The sequence below is a fragment of the Pituophis catenifer genome, unplaced genomic scaffold (genome assembly GCF_029215685.1).
Source record: "Pituophis catenifer annectens isolate HBS135680 unplaced genomic scaffold, rPitCat1.0.hap2 SCAF_2, whole genome shotgun sequence".
Taxonomy (NCBI): Eukaryota; Metazoa; Chordata; class Lepidosauria; order Squamata; family Colubridae; genus Pituophis; species Pituophis catenifer.
Window position 1 is genome coordinate 77303239 of NW_027256882.1, and position 23313 is coordinate 77326551.

At 38.2% G+C, this 23313-nt stretch overlaps 1 protein-coding gene across 1 annotated transcript in view; it reads right to left on the minus strand.

The window, feature by feature from the left end:
* Positions 1 to 23313, minus strand: part of FBLN2 (fibulin 2) — a 107726-nt gene that overhangs the window by 58338 nt on the left and 26075 nt on the right. The window contains exons 2-3 of the mRNA XM_070933659.1: positions 4429 to 4540; positions 1541 to 1670 (exon numbers count right to left, since the gene is read on the minus strand). Of these exons, the coding sequence (XP_070789760.1) occupies positions 1541 to 1670; positions 4429 to 4540 (242 nt within the window). The remainder of the gene's footprint in view (positions 1 to 1540; positions 1671 to 4428; positions 4541 to 23313) is intronic.

A 23313-nucleotide genomic window follows, 5' to 3' on the forward strand; every position in this document is an offset into this window, starting at 1 on the left:
ATTACCTAATGAGGCAGAGTTAATGCATATCTTGATAAGGCTATGCAAAATATATTTGTGAGAATCAAATGACTAAATATACTGTCAGAATCAAAATATCCTACTTTGGACACATTATGCAAAGCCCTAGGTCTCCCAAACAGGCTCTAACATTGAGAAAGGTGAAATGAAGGAAAAAAGAAGATAACCAGCAGCCAGGTGGATGGACTCAATAAAAGTAACAATAAGTACACCATTGCAAAGTATTAGGGACCAGGGACAGGATCCTGATGGGAAAAAAATCTACCTGTGTTTTCCCAAAAATAAGACCTAGTCTTATTTTCTTTTGGGCACCGAAATAAGCACTAGGACTTATTTTTGGGGATGTCTTACTTTTTCTCATGTATGGGAAGCCCATATTCTGCTTGTTTTGTGGTGGGGCAGGAGGCCACATGGTGTTCAAGTGCTGCTGCCACAAGGCAAGGGGTGGAGCTGCCCCACATGCCCTGCACCAGCTTACCTCAGGGCTCCCACAGCCAGACCACCCATGCCCGACACCTGCCTTGCCTCATAGCAGCGGCTCTGGCAGCCCTGTCTAGCAGAATACCATGTGGCCGCTGGCCCACTTCTGCTTGCTCACAACCCCAATGGAACAGGAGGCCAAGGAACATACCAGTGCCGCAACCAAAAGGCAGCTGTCAGAGCTTGGATGGCCTGGCTGTGGGGGCCCTGAGATAAGTCGGTGTGGGGCATGTGGGGAAGCTCCACCTCCCTCCACCTGACCTCATGTCAGTGGCACCACAAGCAACCAGACAGAATGGACAGACGGGCGGCTGCACAGGCAATTAAGTGGGGCTTATTTCAAGGGTAGGGCTTATATTAGCCACATGCGTTAAAAGCGTCATAGGGCTTATTTTCCGGATAGGTCTTATTTTGGGGGAAACAGGGTAAATGGTCACTAAGAGTCAACACCAACTGTAATCAATCAAAATTATTCTGTGCTCAGTATTAATTTTGAAATCTTAAATATGGTTAAGATCTGGAAGAAAAGGTTTCACACGTAAGGAGTCAGACCTTGATTTGCAGAAACTAAGCTGTATTGCAGATTTTGCCAGACACCACCTTTACAAAGAATAATATAATCAGATAAAATATTTTTAAAGTTTAAATTAGTTTAATTGCTCGGTTTACTTTTAAGCCAATATATATGTCTAACCACACATGGAACTCAACAATTTATCTATAATGTGATCATTTTTTTTAAAAAAAAAATCCTGTCATGCTGTTAACTATAATAGTGGAGACAGACTGCTTAAGCAAAGCGCTAATGAAATTCTTATCAGCTAGATAAATTGTACATCTGGCCTAAGCTCTGAAATAGAGGCTAACAGCCAAACTGCTTAGCTAAGTAACTTTTTAAAATCATTTCCTACCCATGATGCTCTGCAATTGAGTAAAATTCAGGATATATATATATATATATATTTAAATTTAAAATGGTCCAAGCGTAAGCTGGTTTGTATTAGCAAGGATGCCACAAAGATTCAGCAGAATATCTTGCCTTATAAAATGATCCTCCACAGGTATCGCTTTCATCTGATCCACATAAATCACCTTCTCTGGCAGCAATCATGCCAGCAATGCAGCTATTCTCCTTTAAATACGAGACACAGCACTGCTTTTGAGCAATTCTGCAACAAATAAAAAAAATATACTGCTTTCATGAGACAGGCTGCTACTGGCAAATACTCTTACACAGTGAAGATGGAAGGCATAGGATACAAGCAGTATAGGTTTAAAATATGTCATCTCAAATTTAAATGAATATTTATACCAAGTCTTACAACTGGCAGTTTCTATTTATATCATTTTGCTTAACATAAACTACCTAGCAGGTGGTTAGAATTCTCTGAATAAATAGAACAGAGCACAACCACAGAAATTTGTACCTAAATGGTGCAGGAAGATGTTATATATGAGTCAGTACAATCAATTTTGGGGGGGAATCAAGTTTTATTGGTCCCCCCCCCCATACACACCCACATATTTTATGAAACAGAGTATTGACCATATCATATCTTATACAACTTATCATATCCAAATATATTTTACTTAGTTACAATTTCTGCCAAAGTGTTCTTTTTCCATATTTTTTATGAGTCAGTACAATCAAATTTCTGTCTTGCTTTAGGCATAAAAATGCCAGTGGTTAGCACTAAAAATGGAGAAGAAATCAAACCTATACAAAACTACTGAGTTTGGAAGATATAACTCCTTATATCTCCTTAAGCTATAACCCAAACATGTACCATTTACATTTTATGATAAAGCTCATAGATACGAAAAAGAGCAGAAAAAAATGATACATTCAAGGACGCCATTTTAGATAATGTTTTCCCACAGAGCTGTAAAATCATCCATGTAAAGGAAGTGAGATAGCTTGGCAGATGTTTGTGAGGTTTGAATGGCCCGACTTGTTCAGGATTTTTGACAGAGGAATCAGTACAATGACAAACAACAATGACAACAATAGATGCTAATTAATTAAAACTATTTGCTGTGTAAATAGGGTGAAAATGTCATGAAGAAAATATATCTGGGGCTGAAAATCAGAAGTATAAAGCTCAAAAACTCAAAGAAAAAAAGAAATAAGGAAGTGCCTTTTTGAAATTTCTAATAAAATTGGAAGATGAGCCAAAACATAAAGGGTGCCAGGTGGTCATTTTGCCTAGGGCAACCAAATGTCTAGAGCCTGACTGCTAGCCATCTCCAATGGCTACAACAACCTTGATCTTCTTTAGGCTGAATTGAATTTTTCTGTCTCTGAAAATCTGAGCCAACTAGATAGTTCCCATGTCCTGTCAATCTCCTCCCTGGATAGCAATTTGTATGCCAAAATCATCCTGGAATCTGTGTTTGTTCAGCAGCCCAAGACTGCCAAATGGCATCTTTATTCACGAGTCATTTTATTTCTTCTTCCCTTCAAAGCTCAACACAGCTAACTCCCTGCCAGATTCTTAACCCCTGAAACTGTTTGTGTGTCCCAAGCTCTTTTCCTACCTCCCGTTATCACAAATAGTTTGTATGGTTGGAAGATCACATGACAGAATGGCAGATGGTATTTATTCTCTCCATTCTGTCATAGGACTGAGTGCCATGTTTTTATCACAAGACACGTTCTTCTGCAAAGTCACAATATAAAGACTAGCTATGTTTTAATGTAAATTATGTTACAGTGAGCTGCTTTGAAATTAACAGAATTTTAGGAGCAGGCATTCAGCCTGACACTGGCATATGAAATGAAAATAAAGATCCATTAAAATACTACACCTCTTTTACTAGGGCAACATTTTAAATGTGAACTTCAACAATTTAATTTAATCCCATTGTGCTAGACTGTGGTGTTTTGTTTTGTCTCTTCACAGCTAGAATAATTAGATTTCTTTTTCTTTACTGAAATACCTCTATTGTTTTAGATCAAGAGTTCTGTTCCTTCATATATATTCATATGAAATATATTTACTGTATATGTGTATATGTGCGTATCAGAGGTGGGTTTCAGCAGGTTCTGACCAGTTCTGGAGAACCGGTAGTGGAAATTTTGAGTTCGGAGAACCGGTAGTAAAAATTCTGACTGGCCCTGCCCCCATCTATTCTCTGCCTCCCAAGTCCCAGCTGATCGGGAGGAAATGGGATTTTGCAGTAACCTTCCCCTGGAGTGGGGTGGGAATGGATATTTTACAGTATCCTTCCCCTGCCACGCCCACCAAGCCACAGCCACCAAAGCATGCCATGCCCACCAAGCCACACCCACAGAACCGGTGGTGTATGTATGTATGTATGTATGTATGTATGTATGTATGTACATACATACATAAAAAACCAAAAAAGTGGTCTACCACCTCCGTTGGAAAGAAGGACATTTGAGTGGCTCAGCAAATAGCATAGACATTTGAGTGGCCCAGCGTGTCCCTGAGAAGACTGTTTGCTAGCAGGGTGGCACAGGGAGCCATCAAACTCTCTCCATTTCAAGGACGCCTTTTTAAAATTTGCACAAAAGGATCCTGTGCCTTCACATGACAGCTAGTATGTTGTAAAAGATAAGATGCAGATGGTTGCATAGGGGGAAAAAACATTATTCATGGAGATTTGACAATGCACAATCCTCTTCCAGAGTTATCATAATATGATGTGGACAGATTTGAGAAATCTGGGATGTTTAGAGTGTAACATTTAAGTATATCTGCCACATTAAACCCAAATATCATTAGAAAATATCTGAAAAGCTTCATAATAATAATCTAAACAATATATCTGACAGTAGTGTCACCTAGTATCAACCTGACATAAAGAATAGCAAGTTGATTACATTATAGGGTGCAGGATATTTGTAAACTCAAATTTTTGTGCTTGGGGTTTTGCTTTGTTTTTAAACTTTATTTTACCTACCTGCAAATATCACCACTTGTTCCACTTATTGGAATTTCCATACATTCATTGTTATCAATAGCCCATTGTTGTCCAGCAGCACAGCAAGTTTCAATTAAATCTTTTGTTGAATCTGAAAAATAGCAGTTATATAGTTACATGAAAAATGTTTCGGACATCAGAGCAGATTGATAACACCTGTAACAAAATATGATTGTTTGGGGTACCATTGTAAAGGATTCTGGACATTCCTTTCTATTCCCCTTCCTCCATCCTAGATTTCTTGGATGTAATAATCCTTCTGTAAACAATTAGAATTCCAAGAACCCTGAACATGCTCAATCAACATTGGGCTTTTTTATGCATATATGTTTGGAAAAACACTTACCTAGCCTATATCATAGATATCATGGTAAAGAATATCAATGGAATCAGTAATTCTTTATAAAGTATTTCTCCCAATAATGAGAGAACTTCTTAGAAAAGAACCTCTTAGTTGATCTTAATACTTGGATGAGTGGAATGCTCTCAAATTATTGAGGTTCTATATTAACACTTTGAATTAAGATTGGAAGCTTGGATTTCTATTCCCTCCCCAAACTTAAATCTTTGAAAATTTAGGATTTTCAAGTCTACTAATACCATTCTCTTATGTGTGAACACAGTGCCAGATAATTATGAAAGCTTCTCAATAATTAGATTGAATCTGATTCTTTTTTCCTCTTGCTCCCAAAAGATGAAGATGGCTAGTGCAGATTCCCAATGATATACGTCAGTAGACTTTAACAATATGATTTAGGCTTCAATCATTGCACCAATTCTAGAAATCAAACCTTTGTCAGCCCTGGAAGCCATCTTTACTTTTGAATCTTCAGGGCTACCACACTTAGTCTGGGGAAAATGGGAGGGGGGTTTGCATGGAGTTGGTAGAAGTATTTAGCCATAACAATGTTCTTTTCTCTGGGAGTCAAGGACGTTCAACCTGCACCTGGATTGGCGTGACTGGGAGGCATTTCCAATTGGGACAGTGGATTGATTGGACCATGTGACGGACATGTGGGTACAGGGGAAGGGACTTTGACTTTCCTTTGGGTGGGGAAAACCTGGGAGCTTTCAGATTCGGGGTTTTCCCAGATGTGCCAATATGACATCTCTAATAAAACTGAATTTTGAGGAACTGCTGATCTTGGAGTCTTCATTGGTTGGGGGGTGTTACTTGGAACCCAGACCAATATGGAACCCATATTGAAAATGTCTAATTTCTAAATAGACACAGCATCACTCTCCCATTCTAAAATGGTACTATCCACTCACAAGAAATAGGGATCAGCAAGCTTATGAAAACATCAGTATTTCAAAAACAATTTTTATATGGAAATAGATTCCAAATGAACATAGTGAGAATCATGTGCAGTGACCACAGAATATTGGCTGACTGCTGAACAAGGGAAGGAACAAAAATGCACAGAGGAGAGATGAAATATTATATCCTAGAAAAAGGATGAAAGCCCTCCATACAGTCTGAATTTTGTTTTAGATTCCATTTAGATGTAGTACATACTACACACGGTATGTAATAGCTAAGGTATTAGACTAAGACTGAAGATAACCATTTTAAATTCATACTCAGGTACAGAAACTCACCAGAAGCTTTTTGGAGTATAACTTAATCTTTCAGCCCAACCTGTCTCAGAGGATTGAAACAGTGGGGATAAAATTGGACAAAGAAATACCATATGAAACTGCCTTGAAAAATAGGATGAAAATTAGAATTGAAATCTAATAAAGCCTTTGACTTTTTTAGTCAACACATTTTTACAGTACACCTGCCATTCCCTGCCCCTTCTAAAACAAGGTTGCACATTCATTTCCATCTACATAGACTTACAATAGTGTTTTCCTAAGAGTGCTTGGAAAACACTACTTCTGATAACACACAAGAAAAGAAATTATGCCACAGTAGACAGTATTGTCAATGGTAGCACAAGAAACATTTCAGATTCAAAACTTTCTAAAAGCAACCTTTTTAAAATCTGACTTCCCCCCCCCAAAAAAAGAATCAATCTATATCAGAGGTGGTATTCAGTTGGTTCTGATCAGTTCTGGAGAACCGGTAGTGGAAATTTTGAGTAGTTTGGAGAACTGGTAAATACCACCTCTGACTGGTCCCGCCTCGATCTATTCTCTGCCTCCTGAGTCCCAGCTGATCAGGAGGAAATGGGGATTTTGCATTAACCTTCCTGGAGTGGGGAGGGAATGGAGATTTTACAGTATCTTTCCCCTGCTATGCCCACCAAGCCATGTTCACCAAACCACGCCATGCCCACCAATCCACGCTCACAGAACCGGTAGTATTTTTTTTTAATCCCACCACTGATCTATATGATTGAAGAACAGTGATATTTTTTTCTCAAGAATGGTTTTATTTGCAAAATGACCTAGAAAGTTTCACAAATTCTTTAAAGCATATTTTTGAAGCTTTCTAGGTCATTTTACAAATAAAACCTAGTTGAATTAACCTGTTTTACCTAATGATATGAATAAAAATGTATTATACTGGCCCAATATTGTCCAACTATCTAAGAATGGTTTGTCTTTTTTTAAATCATTGTTCAAAAATATTACATAAGGCATCACTGTCAAATATTAGTTGAAAAGGAAATTCTCTTGGGGTGATGAAATCCTCTAATTTGATAAAGTCTGAACTTTGCTGATCTATAGACTTTCTGTGCTCAATACAGAAGGTTAATAGGATATATATTAAGTAGTTTATGGTCCATAATTTGAGGCATACTATATTAGCTGTCCAGTTGCAGAAATGCTTGGAGCTGATGAGCCACTCAAGAGTTCAATCTATCAGCAAAACAGATATAAATGCCATATTAACATCCAAGGTAAGCCAAGATAGGTACACGCACAAAATATAAATGAGGTATTAATGAAAGGCTAATTAGTGTCACCAAGTAGAACAAATTACAGTTGACAAACATTCATTCACATATATTTTGTTGCCGAAGAATGCCGAAATTATTCTAAATATTCTATAGCATTATTGTCTGAAACCATAGGATACCTAGGTTTAAAAAACATAGCCATATAGTCACTGATAAATTTGCTCCTAGTGCTAGATTTCATCAAAATAATAGCATTTTTAAAAATTCCTACAGTTTTAATTTGTGCTCCAAAGGAAAATCTGGAAAGAGAATAGAAAAAATGTATGTTCTGAATCTGACACGTACAGCTTATGAAAAATAAAAGATAATGATAAAGTAGCAGATAATCAAATTTCCCCCCTCTCTGAATGAGAGCCATGATCCAGATGAAGGTCCTTCTGCACATACTTATAAATAAAATGGAAAGGGCAAGGACTGATTAGATCTACTCTAAAATGGACTATTGTGATGGGAGATATCTGAAATAAGTGAAATTTATCTGAAATAAGTGAAAACATTTTAATTAGTTTAGGAATTAAGGAAGAATTTGAAAAAAAAAATAGAAAGCAGAATCAGAGAGATGCTTACATTACCTTGTCTAATTTATTGCTATGAAAATATTCTACTCTAAACTTTCTCCGAAATGGAATATTGTGACAGGAGATATTACTTGATGTGAGGCCAGAGAAAGAGGACCAAGAATGTTTAAATAATCCTGATGACCATATCATTTTTGTTCCCACACTGGATTTTTTATTTTCATTCTGAAGTCAAACACAGTACACACAGAACAAAAATGTGTTACCTAAGGCTTACTTTTCTAAGTTTAAGATTAACATTATTGAATTAAGATGGATCTTTTCCCTCATTAGACTATTCATCTTCCACTGTGATGCAGAAAACTGAACATCATATAGGCAACAGACATGGAATAGGTGGAGGAAGGAATAGTAGGTATTTTCACCACCTTGAGTTATTGATAAAAATAATAAAGGTGGGATACATATAAATGAATGAATAAAATCACATCCAAATTCTGAAGTCAAATCTGACTGGATTTCTTCTTCAAACACCAGGTAATTCTAATGTTCAAGTATTTGAATCAAACACTGAAATTTAGGGACATTGCAAAATTTGATGGCCTAATAATTGATTATAGCTGTCAGGTTTCGATGTCAGCACTTCAAACTACATTCATTCCAGTGCTGACAATAGCTTTGTAAAGATCTCTGATCAATCACCCTTAATTAATGATAACTATTGAACACACACTCAAAATTTTCTTAACAATACCATGAAAATGAATTGTTATTGTCAGTCTTCTTCTGGGATATGCTTTTGACTTTCTAGTCCAAAAGCATATCCCACCTTCTTGGTGGTTTCTCACCCAAATGTTAACTAGGCCTGAATTTTTTAGCTTCTGGGATCAGCTTAGATCACTAGGTGTTACTTTCTAGTTGAAAGATCACAACCTGGTACTGAAATAATTAAATTGTAGATGATTCTAGCATGAAGTGCTATATGAACAACACAATGAAGTGACTGGACAAATACAAATGCTTAACATCTGTTATATTCAAAGAATAATTGATTGAAATTGTAGAACATCCCCACAAGAGAAGAATAGTTCAAACAAATCAGATAGTTTAGTCTGTCAGTGGCCCTGGTCTGAATTGTGTCTAGAGAGAGTTTTCCTTGATATTTCATTCCATTTATTATCTGATCTTCCAAATCTTCAGTGATGATATTCCCCATCTATTTGTAAGCAACTGCTATTATAACCTGTATCTCATGTTTTTTAAATTGTATAACTAACTTTGAAGAGCTTCAATATTTTAGAAATTTGAGTTTGAGATTCTGATAACATTTTATGGATGCTTTCACAAATCAGCCATCAGGAACATAACCAATTGCAAAGTACCACTTTCATAAAATGCTAGCTATACTTATTCTACTGGCATCTTCCAGTCCTACATGCTCCATACAAACTTGCCAGACTTTGTCCTTTAGGCAGGTGGGCATACTTCCAGAGAAAGCCTTGATCTGTAGTTATTCATTCTTGGTTATTTTTTTAAAGGCAAAGTTCTAGAATCCATGTGGGATTCAAAGTCATTCTTGAGTATAAAGTTAATGGGGGTTGGCACTACATTTTGCAACATATAGGATCCTGGGCACCAAATTCAAGATTACAGGCTTAACATGAAGGCAAAATGACAAATACCTTGGTTTGAACTTTGCGTATGTAGCCCCAATTACACATATAAATATTTATGTACCAATTTCCTTTTCACATTTTTTTCGCCCTTTTTGTAAATTTCTTGTGGTATATCCTTCAAAATTCATGCTTTCATACATTGCTTCCTCCTAGAATCAATCTTTTAGATCTTTGCTCTGTTTCCAGTAATAGGAACTTCTAAATTAATCTCTGTTCAATAAATAATTCATCTATGCTTAGCTTTTTAAATTCAAAATCTGCAGTGCCAAAATGGGACAAATAGATGTATCTCCTTATCTCATGTGCAGAATAGAATAAGCATCAGGCTGTATTATTTGATTGACTTTCTTCCTAAAACAAATGAACATTTAATATTCTCTTGGACTATAGCAATGAATACTTTGAATACTTTGAATTATCTGGGACAGAAGTCAGCTAATTTAGATACCATATTTTTCAGAGTATAAGATGCACTGGAGTATAAAACGCAGCTTAGTTTTTGGGAAGGAAAACAAGGGGAAAAAAATCTCCCTACCAGATATTCATTTGGCTAGGGTCCTTAGTCTGGTCAGCTTCAGCACATTAGTTTGCTGGTTTTTTATCCCCTGCTTGGTGATTAAAAATCAGCTTCTAAGGCACAGCTGAGAGGAAGCAGCAATGAGAAAAGCAGGCAAAGCATGGGTGGGGGGGAGATCGCTTCACTCGGCTAGCGCCTAGTTAGGGCTGAAAAAAAGCTTCTAAAGAACAGCTGAGAGTCAGAGCATGGAGATCGCTTCACTCACTAGTGCCTCATTAGCGCCTTTTTAGGGCTGAAAAAAAGTTTCGAAAAAGCGACATTCAGAGTATAAGATGCACCCAAATTTTCAGCCTCTTTTAGGGGGAGGGGAATGTGTTTTATACTCCGAAAAATACCGTTTAGTTTACATTTTCATGAGACAATGGTTTTTAATGCTAAGCTTGAATGGAAGAGAAGGAAGACTCTACAGATATTCCAAAGTACTTCAATTTTTCTTCTATCCTCAGGTTTAAAAAAGCATATTTCAAGTATAATTCAATTCCTGGTGATTTCAAGAACATATCCACATTATTTGCTTGATATCTCCTACTGCTATCTTTGGGGATGTTTTCATCACTTTCCCAATCAAACTAAAAGTCGTGGTATTTTTGGTGGTTTCCTATTTAAGTACTAACAGGCACTTGACTGAGAGACCATACATGAGCAATAATTCATTTCCATTCCTTTAGGACTTACTTTGGCAGAGAAACTGCATCACCGTTGGCTTTTAAAGAAATAAAGATTTCTGCTTACAGAGCTCCATTCATAAATACTGCTAAATTGGTTCCAGATAAGATGGGGCCAGCTAGTAGGATCATGTGACCTCAGTTCCTTTTTTTTAACCTGTTGCCTAAGGAAACAACTTCTGAATGTTTTTAAAATGGGATGAGAAAACAATGTATGAAGTCAAACCCTTATGTTTGTGGAACATTGTCATTATGCTTAGTTTTCATGCCACTAACAATGGCATTCCTTCTGATAGGAATATCAAACTTCTAGTTTATATTTAAGTCATTGTTCATTCTAAGTAGCCCTGGAGTTTAGATATACTTTCTGCTTTTTGATGCACCATTCTTTTTATTGCTTATAAACTTATGCAACAATCCATGGAAGTAATTTTGAAAGTTTATCCTAAAAAATAGATTTTTATCAATTATGGTTTCACTGAAAATATTTTCTGCTGTCTCATTTAGCCCATCAATGAACATTTTGATTCATGTGGAACATAATTTGTTACCTTGTCTAGTCTGATATTAATGCAGCTACTGCTACTCTCCAGCAACCTAAATATTAGCAACAGCAATGCCAGAAAGATTAGAAACCCATTCGTATTTAAACATTAATGGAAAGTGAACAAAAGAGGTAAATAACCACATGCAGTCATTCCTCAGGAGATTTGAATCACTGCCCAACTTACTGTTTCTGTATTGTGGTTCTGAGGATACTAAACAGGCTTTCCTCTGTTTAGTACTTCAAAAACACAAGTATCCTTGATCAAGCTAGCTGGTTTTCATAATGAACCCTGAATGCCACATAGTTTGAGAGTTGCCACAACTCTCAAATACAAAACCAGGATATCATTTGATGTACGAAAAGTGCCAGGAATATCTATCCTTTTTAACAAAAACTTGTCCAACGTCATCTCCTATCATAAAAGACATTGCATGGCATTTTTTTTGTTCCACCCAACATCCAAAAATAGGAAGGAGACATTTTTGTTTTCATTCCTAAACCAATCTACCCTGTTTTATATATCTCCAACAATTTAGTATCATTTAGAAAGTTTACATACATACAAGGTGTCAGCATTCCAGAAAACCCCCCAGCTCCAAGTAAAGGCTCTGAAGGAAGCATTTTTAAAGTTCTATTTACTAGAATAGGTAAACTGACACATCTGGGAAAACCCAGATGTGGGTTTTCCCTCAGTAAATCAAAACCCCCCAAACCATCCCTCAGTCCTCAGTTGATCACATGCTCCAAACAACCGCCGTCCCATCTTGAGACAGCATTCTGACCACTCCTTCTCCAGATGCAGGATCGCCCTGACCTTGACCAACAAGAAGAATGCTATTATGTCTGCAGACAACCCCTCTACTAAATCCCCCTTCCTACTTTCCCACACATGAGAAGGTGGCAGCATGAAGCTTCCGACCTAATATGGCTTCCAAAACTGACACAAGACATGACAATCACAAGACATGCATTCATGACAATCACATGATAAGCATTGTTATGTAGAGCACAAAAAAGGTAAGATAGTAACTCAACAAATAGAGATGTGAGCTAAGAGATGTGAACTAAGATGTGAGCTAAGAATGTTTATTTACACACACTATTCACTACTGTTTACTGCTCCATATTGTTCCATCCTTGCAAACCATCCTAAATTTCACTATTTCCATCCACAAATTCATATATTGTGTTTTGTATTTTAAAGTACTAACCTCTTTTCTAGGTTCTTCTCAACTCCATCCAACCACATCCAACTTTCCTGGTCTTTCTTTTCTTTTCAACTCATTTACTCTTCCTTCTCGTATCTGCTGTGCAATTCAAGCCTCATTCACTCTCTCCAAATGACAAACCACCTCAGTGTACTTTTTCCCATATATTGTTTGTTCACTTTTGTATTCAGTCCTCCGTCATTCAGCAGTCATACATTCTAGACTCAATCACATTGTGTAACAAAATTTCTTAAGTATCCCATTTCCACTGTTTTCAATTTACTTTTATGTTTTTCCTGATGTACAAAACTATTACTTCCACATAACAAAATAGGCTCTTAAACCCAACCAGTTTTGCTTCTTTTGACAAACATTCATTGCTTGCAACAAACCATATATTACCTCTTTACATTTGCTCCTTTTTTTATACTCCCCCATCTTTAGTCATTGTTCTATGCAGTACATAGTTTCATCTACTGTATATGTTCAATTGTTCACCATTTGCACGTAAACTGCAATCATTCATTCTTATTTGATACATTGATGCTCACATTCATAGTCTTCATTGCCTCATACAGTTTATCTAACATTTCCTGAAAAATCATTCAAGTTCTAAGCCAACAATACAATAATATTTATCTATAAATAACTAAACCAAGGGGCATTCCACATCCTTTCTTACCCTCCCACTTCAAAGTTGAATTATTCATCAAACATTTAGTTTTTTCTCACAATGCTTTCATTTACCAATTGTATTATGTTCTGCCACTTTCAATTACATACTCACACAGAACATTGAATAACATTATAACAATTCAGTCCAATTCACTTTGTCATGTACTATCTCTAAAACTTTCTCTCTCACATCCATGCATTTCTCAGTATCCTGCTGAAAAGCAGAACTTGGTCTGTACGGCTCCCACCCGGCTTATGCTCCCCCCCTTTCCCTTTACAAATTCTACTCATTATCACTTTTCAATCAATCACCTTCCCGGGCCAACTTAATTTGCATTCACTCTGGTTGTTATTTCTTTTGTATAGGAAAATGGTAACAGCATACTTACAATCATTAGCTTTCACATAAGTTAAGTAAGTTGCACAGCCACTCCATGTTAACTGTACTCATATTTTTCAATTTCTGAAGTTATATAGAGCAGGTGGTAGTCATGGCAAGGGCCTTTGAACAACTGTGGGTTGTGCACCAGTTATGCCCTTTCCTGGACCAACAATCCCTACTCACAGTCACTCATGCTCTAGTCACTTCCCGTCTTGACTATTGCAATGTGCTTTACATGGGGCTGCCCTTGAAAAGCATCTGGAAACTCTAGTTGGTGCAAAATGCAGCGGCCTGCATGGTTTGTGAAGACCTCAGTGTGCACATGTATCACCTCTCCTGCGGGAGCTGCATTGGCTGCCAACTTGCTTCTGGGTACAATTCAAGGTGCAGGTTATTACCTTTAAAGCCCTTAATGGCTTGGGACCAGGTTATCTGAGGGACCATCTCTTGCCGGTAACATCTACCCGACCCATCAGAGCGGGGAGGCAGAAAATATTGTAGGTCCCATCCCCAAGGAAATACACCTGGTGGGACCCAGAAGGGCCTTCTCCATGGTGGCCCTCTCTCTCTGGAACATCATTCCTCCAGAGATTAGAATGGCCCCCACTATAGCACTCTTCCAGATGGCGCTGAAGACCTGGTTCTGCCAGCGGGCCTGGGGAACCCAGAGCAGGATGGAGCCCATTAAATGGCTCCTGTGAGGTGTTGTCATAGGGGCGGGGGATTATTTTATTATATTAATTTATTATATGACTCTTTTATTAGTTTTATTGTTTTTATATGAGGTTTTATATTCTGTAAACCGCCTTGAGTTGCCATGTGCGAATAGGCGACAATATAAATTCCCCAAATAAATTAAATAAATAAATAAATATATGTCCTACCTCTGCAAATCTACAATTTTTCAAAATTGTCACAGCACATATGACTTCATCAATTTTGTCTTGAACACAAATATTTCTAGCATTTGTTTTAACTCCACTCTTTGAACATATTCTCATCAGTCCCATACAAATCTGCAAAGCATTCCTGTCACAGTTTCTTTAGTTTCATCCCAAATTTAGTTTCATCAGTTTTATTTCTTTAAATTCTTTTCACTCTGTGGAGGTTCCTTGTTTAGTCATCTACAATCATTAGAATTCACTCATTCCAAAACACGTTCCAAAGTCACATTTTCTCTGCATCTGTTGATCTTAATTGTTTCTTGTTCAGTTTCATTATGTTTTTGTAACTATCTTTTCCTGTGAATACATGTTGCATAATGCCTCTCATCCTCATCTTACAGTAATCATTCTCCTCTATGTATATTTGCTTGTTGTTGTTTATTTTCCAAATGCATCCTTTCTTACCCTCTGATTTCCTGTTTTCTGCATTTTATTACTCTAGAATAGAACTGGAAGAGACCTTGGAGGGACCTTGGAGGGACTTTGGAGGTCTTCTAGTCCAGCCCCCTGATCAAGCAGGAGAACCTGCTTGATCAGGATGGGGAGGAACAGGCTCAAGCTCAACCCTTCCAAGACTGAGTGGCTGTGGCTCCCGGCATCCCGATATAGTCAGTTGATTCCATCACTGACTATTGGGGGCAAGTCGTTGGCCCCCACAGAGAGGGCTCGCAATCTGGGAGTCCTCCTGGATATGCAGCTGTCCTTGGAGGAACATCTGATGGCTGTAACCAGGGGGACCTTTTGTCAGGTTCGCCTGATTCGCCAGTTGCGGCCCTTTCTTGATCGGGATTCCCTTGCACAGTCACTCATGCCTCGTCACCTCTCGCCTTGACTACTGCAACGCTCTCTACATGGGGCTCCCCTTGAGGAGCACCCAGAGGCTCCAGCTGGTCCAGAACGCAGCAGCGCGGGTAGTGACGGGAGCAGCATGGCGCTCCCATGTAACACTGCTCCTGCGTGAGCTGCACTGGCTCCCGGTGGTCTTCTGGGTGCGCTTCAAGGTGTTGGTTATCACCTTTAAAGCACTCCATGGCATAGGGCCTAACTATCTTCGAGACCGCCTGCTGCTACCGATGACCTCCCATCGACCCGTGCGCTCCCACAGAGAGGGCCTCCTCGGGGTGTCATCAGCCAAACAGTGGAGGCTGGTGACCCCCAGGGGGAGGGCCTTCTCTGTGGGGGCACCTACCCTCTGGAATCAGCTGCCCCCAGAGATAAGGAGAATCCAAGACCTCAGTGCCTTCCGCCGTGCCCTTAAAACCCATTTTTTTAAGCAAGCCGGGCTGGCTTAAGAAGAAATTTTTAAATGTTTTAATTGGTAGTGAGTTTTAATTGGGCCAAATTTATATATCTTTTAATTGCTTTTTAATATTTGTACTGCATGTTTTTTAATTTTGGCTGTACACCGCCCTGAGTCCTCAGGGAGAAGGGCGGTATAGAAATTTAAAATAAATAAAATAAAACCTATACCATTTCAGACAAGTGACTGACCAGTCTCTTCTTAAAAACCTCCAGTGATGAAGCACCCATAATTTCTGAAGGCAAGCTGCACTTTTCTATTAAGTATTTTCTTCTGATATATGCCTAAGGCTTAAGTGTGAATTTCTAATAAGTATGAAAGAATTATCTCCCTCCTAATTACTTGGATCACCTATTTATGTCTAAAGTTTTATAACAAAGGGGAGATAAAAGGAAAACAGCCTGCCTACCTGCTTGCCTGCCTGCCTGCCTGCCTGTTGTGCAGAAAAGACATTAGTCATTGTTAACTTGTCTTGGGAGTTAATAATTGTCTCACGCTCCTGAAATATCTCCAGCCTTGGGGTTATTGGTAAACAGTGGTATATGTGGCAATCTACCCTTTAGCTAATATCACAAACAACAAGGCGATGCTGAAATGCAGCTGGAGGCCAAGAATTTCTTTGTGGCATCAACTATGAAAAGCTTCAACAGGAAAAGGAATAACTAGGCTCATATGTTAGTCATGCTTACCTTGCAATGAAATAAATGGGATTTCAGCATTCTTGTTTTGGTTTTGCTTAGAGAAGGAAACAATGCAGTCCTCAGCTGGATGCATTACAGCCACAGATAAACAATAGCATGTGAAATGTCACTTTATAAATACTTTTCGAATACCCCGAGGAGTTTATTTATTTTTTTACTTCATTCTAATCTTACTCAGAATAGGGCTGTCTGCTGATACTGAATGGCACCCCAACATTTAACAATGCTGCAGGTGAACAATGTAAGGGTTTGGGGTTTTTTTTAAAGCAAGAGTTCCATACTGCAAATCTGATTATACAGTGGAGAGAAAAATGAATAAAAATAATCCAAAACCCTTTAATAAGCATTCAGAGAAATAAATATATGTGGTATGGGTTGGATTTTTCGTTTGGGTTTTTTTATTCATACAGCATTAACTAACATTTACTAGAAAACTTGCTAGTTACCCAAAACCTGGGATAGTTCCCACAAATGCATGAAATAGTTTATACTTACCATGGCAAGTATTTTAATTTCAAGATGTTCCTTATAACCTTTTTATGGTTGTTCAGAGTTCTTTGCAATGGTCAAAGTCCTGTTTTGGTGGGGATTAGTAGCTGTGAGTGTTCTATGTCCTATAGACATAGAATGCTGCCTCCAAAGCCCAGTGCCAATGAACCTTTTCCCATGACTGGACAGTCAATTACCTGATTATCTTCTTCTCATTCTCCATAATGTCCATCCTGTGCTTTATATAGAGGTTTCTTTTAGAAATGTCAATTTTGCACTAATAGCATTTACTTTTCTGCATTGCAAGAATGTTGGTCATGAGATCATTTTTGCGACCTTCTGACAAGCAAAGTCAATGGGGAAGCCAGATGCATTTAATAACCATGTTACTAATTTAACAACTGCAGTGATTCACTTAACAAATGTAATAAGAAAAGTCATAAAAATGGGGCAAAACTCACTTAACAAATTTTTCACCTAGTGTTCTGATCCAGCCTTTCCTTGTCCCAAAAAAACCCTCTTTATTTAACTATTGTGAATTCATGGAATTCACACACAGAAAATACTCCTTCCAAGGGTTAATTGCAATAACAGACCTTATCAGTCCTTGGATAATTGCCAGGCCTACAGCTTCCAGTAGCAAAGCTGTATATTAATTCCTGGCAAGACCAGCATGTTCAACCCATAGCCCACGGGCCACATGTTATCCTGGATGGCTAGTAAAACAGCCCCACAAGATTATGTGATTTACATATATGAAATACATTATGTATTTTATATGCAGCAGAAGACAAATCCTCTTTACTCAATGTGGCCCAAGCAAGCCAAAAGGCCAAGCACCCATGATTTAGGTTTCAATTTTTTTTACTACCGGTTCTGTGGGTGTGGCTTGGTGGGCGTGGCAGGGGAAGGATACTGTAAAATCTCCATTCCCTCCCCAATCCAGGGGAAGGTTACTGCAAAATCCCCATTTCCTCCTGATCAGCTGGGACTCTGGAGGCAGAGAATAGATGGGGGCAGGGCCAGTCAGAATTTTTACTACCACTTCTCCGAACCGCTCAAAATTTCCGCTACCGGTTCTCCAGAACCTGCTACCGGTTCTCCAGAACCTGCTGAAACCCACCTCTGATTTAGACAGAAGATAAAATCTTTTTTGTCTCATTCTTAGAAATATGTAATATATAGCAAGGCCTCAAACTGTAGTCTCAGCATTTGTGAGTTTGTTGATGGGAAACAAAATCAAAATCAGGTTGATGTGGTGCAATGAGAAAATATTTACTTACAAAGCCCAGGAACCCCTGAAGGCCAGTACATTTCATTAAAAATATGTTTTGAGACAATGATTGTCCCAAGGTCACTGTTTGAGGCATCAAAGCAGCAGTTTCTAAACAGAACTGAAGAAGATGTCAAACTTTCTTCAACAGTACAAACTAAAAAGCAGGCATTGCTTAGGTTCAGTTCAAAGGTATAGACATGGTACATGTTCATTCTACACTAAAGCAAATAAACATAAAATCAATACCAGCTAACTACTGAAGCTTTCTCTGTTTATTAGCTCCTGTAATCAATGTTTGTGCACGATTTTGGGAATAGTTTCTGGATTAATGAAAAAGTTGAGAGCCTTAAGTTGTTCTTTGATTCTTTTAACTAGGAGAGCTCTTAAATCCCCAGGAAATCATTGTGGCTTGAGCTGTAATTGCTATTAGACTTCATGTGAGAGGGATGGCTAGGAGAGATGGAAGTAATCAACACATTTTTGTTGATTTTTGTTCTCCTTAAAATTCAATATTGTGGTCTGAACTGGAAGGCCTGTTAGTTATAGACAAAGTAAAGAAATTATAAGTAAATAGAGAAAATGTACATGTGTGTGTATGTGTATATATACACATTGTATATTTATACAATCATTGCTTACACAGCCTTAATAAAATATATATAGAGAATGCCATATACACTCTGGTATGTTCCAGAATGGAACAATTTGGTGCAGCCAACTTGCCGTGGTCAACTTGGCATGGCCAACTCAGCACAGCCAACTTGCTGCAGTACAATGTGCTGTGGCCAGTTCACTGCAAGATAACTTGCTGCCCGATATTTCAACAATTGGCCATTGCAAGTTGGCCACAACAAGTTGGCTGCAATGAGTTGGACATACCAAGTTGACCACATTGAGTTGTCATAGGCCCAGCACTTTCTAGGTAGGCTGAGGTACATCTTCAAGTATTCTGACTTCAGACCAGTTAATAATAACCTAAGATATTTTTTCTAAAATGAAGGTTGGGTTCATTAATTTATGCAACCAAAGTACTTCTACCAAGACAGTACTTCTATTAGGTCTTATTCAAAAGAAAAGGATTGCTTTTATGAGGTAGGGTAGATTCTACTTTAAAATATTTGAATTAATTTTGTATATATGCCACTTTTCAAGAATGGTACTCAAATCAGGTAACCATAAACATAATATAATTAAAGATATAATTAAATTATCTCTGAATGAAAGCATATTTGCTGCTTGGCAAAAAAAAAAAGTCTTCTAAGTATTTGCAAAAGGATGGAGGCATGATCCAAAAGTGAGCACTTCCAACATTAAGAAAGACTGTATCAGAAAGAAGTACCTGGGGAATAAGGAAACTTTCCTATCTAAAAAGTTTCATAACTTTTTGATTATTTGTCATAATCTCATGCAACTGGAGCCTAATAGGGAGGGATGCATTGACAAGGTTTTGGTTAGAATAAATTGCTCATTTGCAACTGGTTTATCTTATTGTTCCATCATGAGATCAGGATCTTATAGCGGTCTCTGCAATCCTGACTTAGCATCTTAGACACATTTTTCCTAGATGTAGAATATATCACTGAGGAGCCAGCTGTTCTGACCCAGCCTTAGCAGAACCAGGAAACAGACTCCTTGTTCCAAAAAAAAAACCACCCCTCTTTATTTAGCTACTGTGAATTCATGGAATTACAATAGGGTTAATTACAATAACAGACCTTATCAGTCCTTGGATAATTTCCAGGCCAAGAGCTTCCAGTTGCAAAGCTGTAAATTAATTCCTGGCAAGAAGTCTCGGAGGCAGGAACCACAATAAGCAAAGAAATACGAACTGTTGTGTCCTGCAACCACCACTCCCCTTTTGCTTCTATTTATTTCCCATCCAGGGAGGGGCCATTCAGCGTCCACATTGTGTCTTTCTTCCCGAGTCAATTCCTGTGTCTCAGTTGTTCTCCTGTCCTGACAGCTCTGTGTATACGCGCATCTGGAACAGGCCCCAACTGTTCTTCTTCCCACTTATCTCTGACTCCAAAGGCAGCTGGGAAATGTCGGAGGCAGAGCATCCATCAGAGCCTTCCTCAGACTCCAGGACTGGCCCAAAATTCCTCCCCAACCTCCTCATCATCTGAGTCTGCCGCCAGTTCTGCTGGCAGCTGGCGGGCCACAACACCAGCTCTCCCCAATAGGACGAGCCCATATCATTTGGGCCAGCAGAAGACGCCTCCTACGGATCTCATCTGCTGAGGAATGAGGCAAGTTCAAGAAGATCTGTGACCTCCATCTTGATAGAACAATCTACCGCCAGAGGTAAGAACTGCCTCCTCCCTTTTGGCCTTCTGGAAGTGTATTAAAACCTGGCTTTGCCAATTGGCCGGGGGGCCATGGCGGGTGTTCACTGCTGGAGGTGACTGATGGCATAGGAAGACCTCATCCCTGTCCCATCTGCCTCTCAGCCTGCTTAATTTCAATTTTAGTACAGTTTTTAACAATATTCTAATCTCTGTAGTCTTTTTAAATGTTCAAATATTTTAATTATTTTTTAATTGTTTTATAGCTATACTACCACTATAAAATCTCATGATGTATGTTTGCGGGAATGGAGGGGAGAAGGCATCTTACACGTTGTATTCACAATGGTTATAGAAACTTGTAATATAATTAGATGTAATATTTATTAATTTGTGCAATTTATCTTATCCTCATGGACTCTATGAAAGCATTTACATTTTTATTGGATTAACTGAACAAAAAAAAAAAACTCCAAATAATGTTACAGATATAGCCATGGCAAATCTAAGATTTTTTTAGAAAAATTGCATATAAATATTCTTTTTGAAATGTCTGGCACTATATAACTTAGATACTGTTGTACAAGTGCATCTGTCAATTTAAAGGTTTTTTGTGTGCTATGAGTATGCATCTATGAGCTGTTTTCAATCAAATGATGGTTTTGAATGGTAACTAAAAAATGGCTACATAAAATAGCCACTATTCCTTTTTCCAGTTAATATGCATTCTTTGGTACCTAAGGGTAAAAAGCAAAACATGAGGGTGAAATATTCTATGCATCTCATTCATAGGGTGAAAATTTTGGGAATAGGCACTTGCAAATGGGAAGTGGAGGTAGAGTTGGCTGTCAGATACTCTAGGAGACAGTTCTGTTTAAACAGATGCTGTGTCACCATGGTGATCTTACAAATACATAAACTTGCCACCTATTAAGAACATTTCACTAAGAGTCTTGCAAGAGAATTGCAATATGTGCTTGAATCTGCAGCTTTGGAATGAAGGCAAGCATGAGATAAGAAGTGACCTCACATCTATTATTCAGTTCTGGAGGCACTCTTGTCTTCCTTAATGAAATGTCAAACATGCATAACAGCAAATCAAATATTATTCTATGCAAAACAAAACAAAACAAAACCCAAGAGACCCTAGTGTGGTACATATCAGAGCTTGTATTTTACTTTTTTAAATTTGATACCTTATTTATCTTTAAAGAATGTAAAAGCTTAAAAAATGGAAAAATGCTCAGAAATTGAAGCATAAGTCACCTGCAAAAAATAGCTCTATATACAGCCAGCTCTGGGGTAATTTTTCCTAGAGTTCAATAACGCATGGCCTTGTGGATGATTCCAGAATGGTACTACTATATTCAACTCCAAAAGAATGACACCTTGAAACCAGTGAGATGGGATTTGATATCACAAGTCAATTGAAAGGATAGATGTAAGTGTCTGGAACTGAATTGTGCACAACTTTTGCTTGGATTGATTGCCATGTTTTCTGTTTAGGTCAGCAATGTGTCAATGAACAAATATGGCATTCTTTAAAGGTAAAGGTAAATGTTTCCCCTATCCAATCACTTCTGACTCTAGGGGGTGAGATGCTTAGGCAAAAAAGCCACTGTTGTCCAAAGACATTTCTGTGGTCATGTGGCCAGGATTACTATACGTCAAGTTGCACAGAATACTGTTACCTTCCCATCCAAGTGATACCTATTTATCTACTTGCATTTGCATGCTTTCAAACTGCTGAGTGGAGCTGAGGCAATTAATAGGAGCTCACCCTTTGATGCGACACTTGGGTCTTGAACTCAGGCTTTCCAGATGACAAGCTCAGCATCTTTAACCACTGAGCCATCCCTAACCCTAACCCTTTGACTTTCTTTAGTGTTTTAGAATAGATAACGGTGAAAATGAATATATCTTTCTGTATATTCTATCCAGAGGTGGGATTCACTTACCTTCCCTACCGGTTCGCAAATGTGAGCGCACACATGAACATGCTCACTTTGCTTGTGCATGTGCATGGCCTTCTGCACGTGTGCAGTAGTCGCGCAATACATCCGGGCAGGTGGGTGGAGCCTCCCACAGTCGCTGCTACCAGTTCACATGATCCGGACAGAAATGGCTGAATCCCACCACTGATTCTATCTCAAAAATATACATGATTTAAATAATATTTCCTTTTCCTATAAAGTATTACAAACTCTGCTGAATTGGAAGACATTTGAATCAGCTTGTAGCCTGATGGCATTGTGAAGCCACAAACAGAACATGCTTGCATTAGAAAGCCGTCCACTGTTCCCCAAGAATTGCTATGTTGTCTTTTTTAACCAATATAGAATCTTTAGGTAAAAGTCATTGTCACTTTATCCTTCGAAAAGTGAGACTGCCATCTTCTAAGCCACTCAGGTTGGTAGGGATATCTGTATATTTAATGAATTATCTCACTATCTGTACACTTTTTTAAAAAAGAAGTTATCCCTTCCCACATTTATCCCTGGCCTTTGAGGGGCTTACTTATTTTCTATTTAAATAGAAGTGAATTAAATAAATGAATTAAATCTATGTAGTATGATCCTTTTCCAATCATGTAGTCGAAGTTCTCTATTTCTATGAATTTAAACATCATATTTTATTAGATTTAGACTCATTTTATCCTTACAAGCACACAGTGCTAGTTTATCAATCTGCTCAAAAGTCCATGGCTCC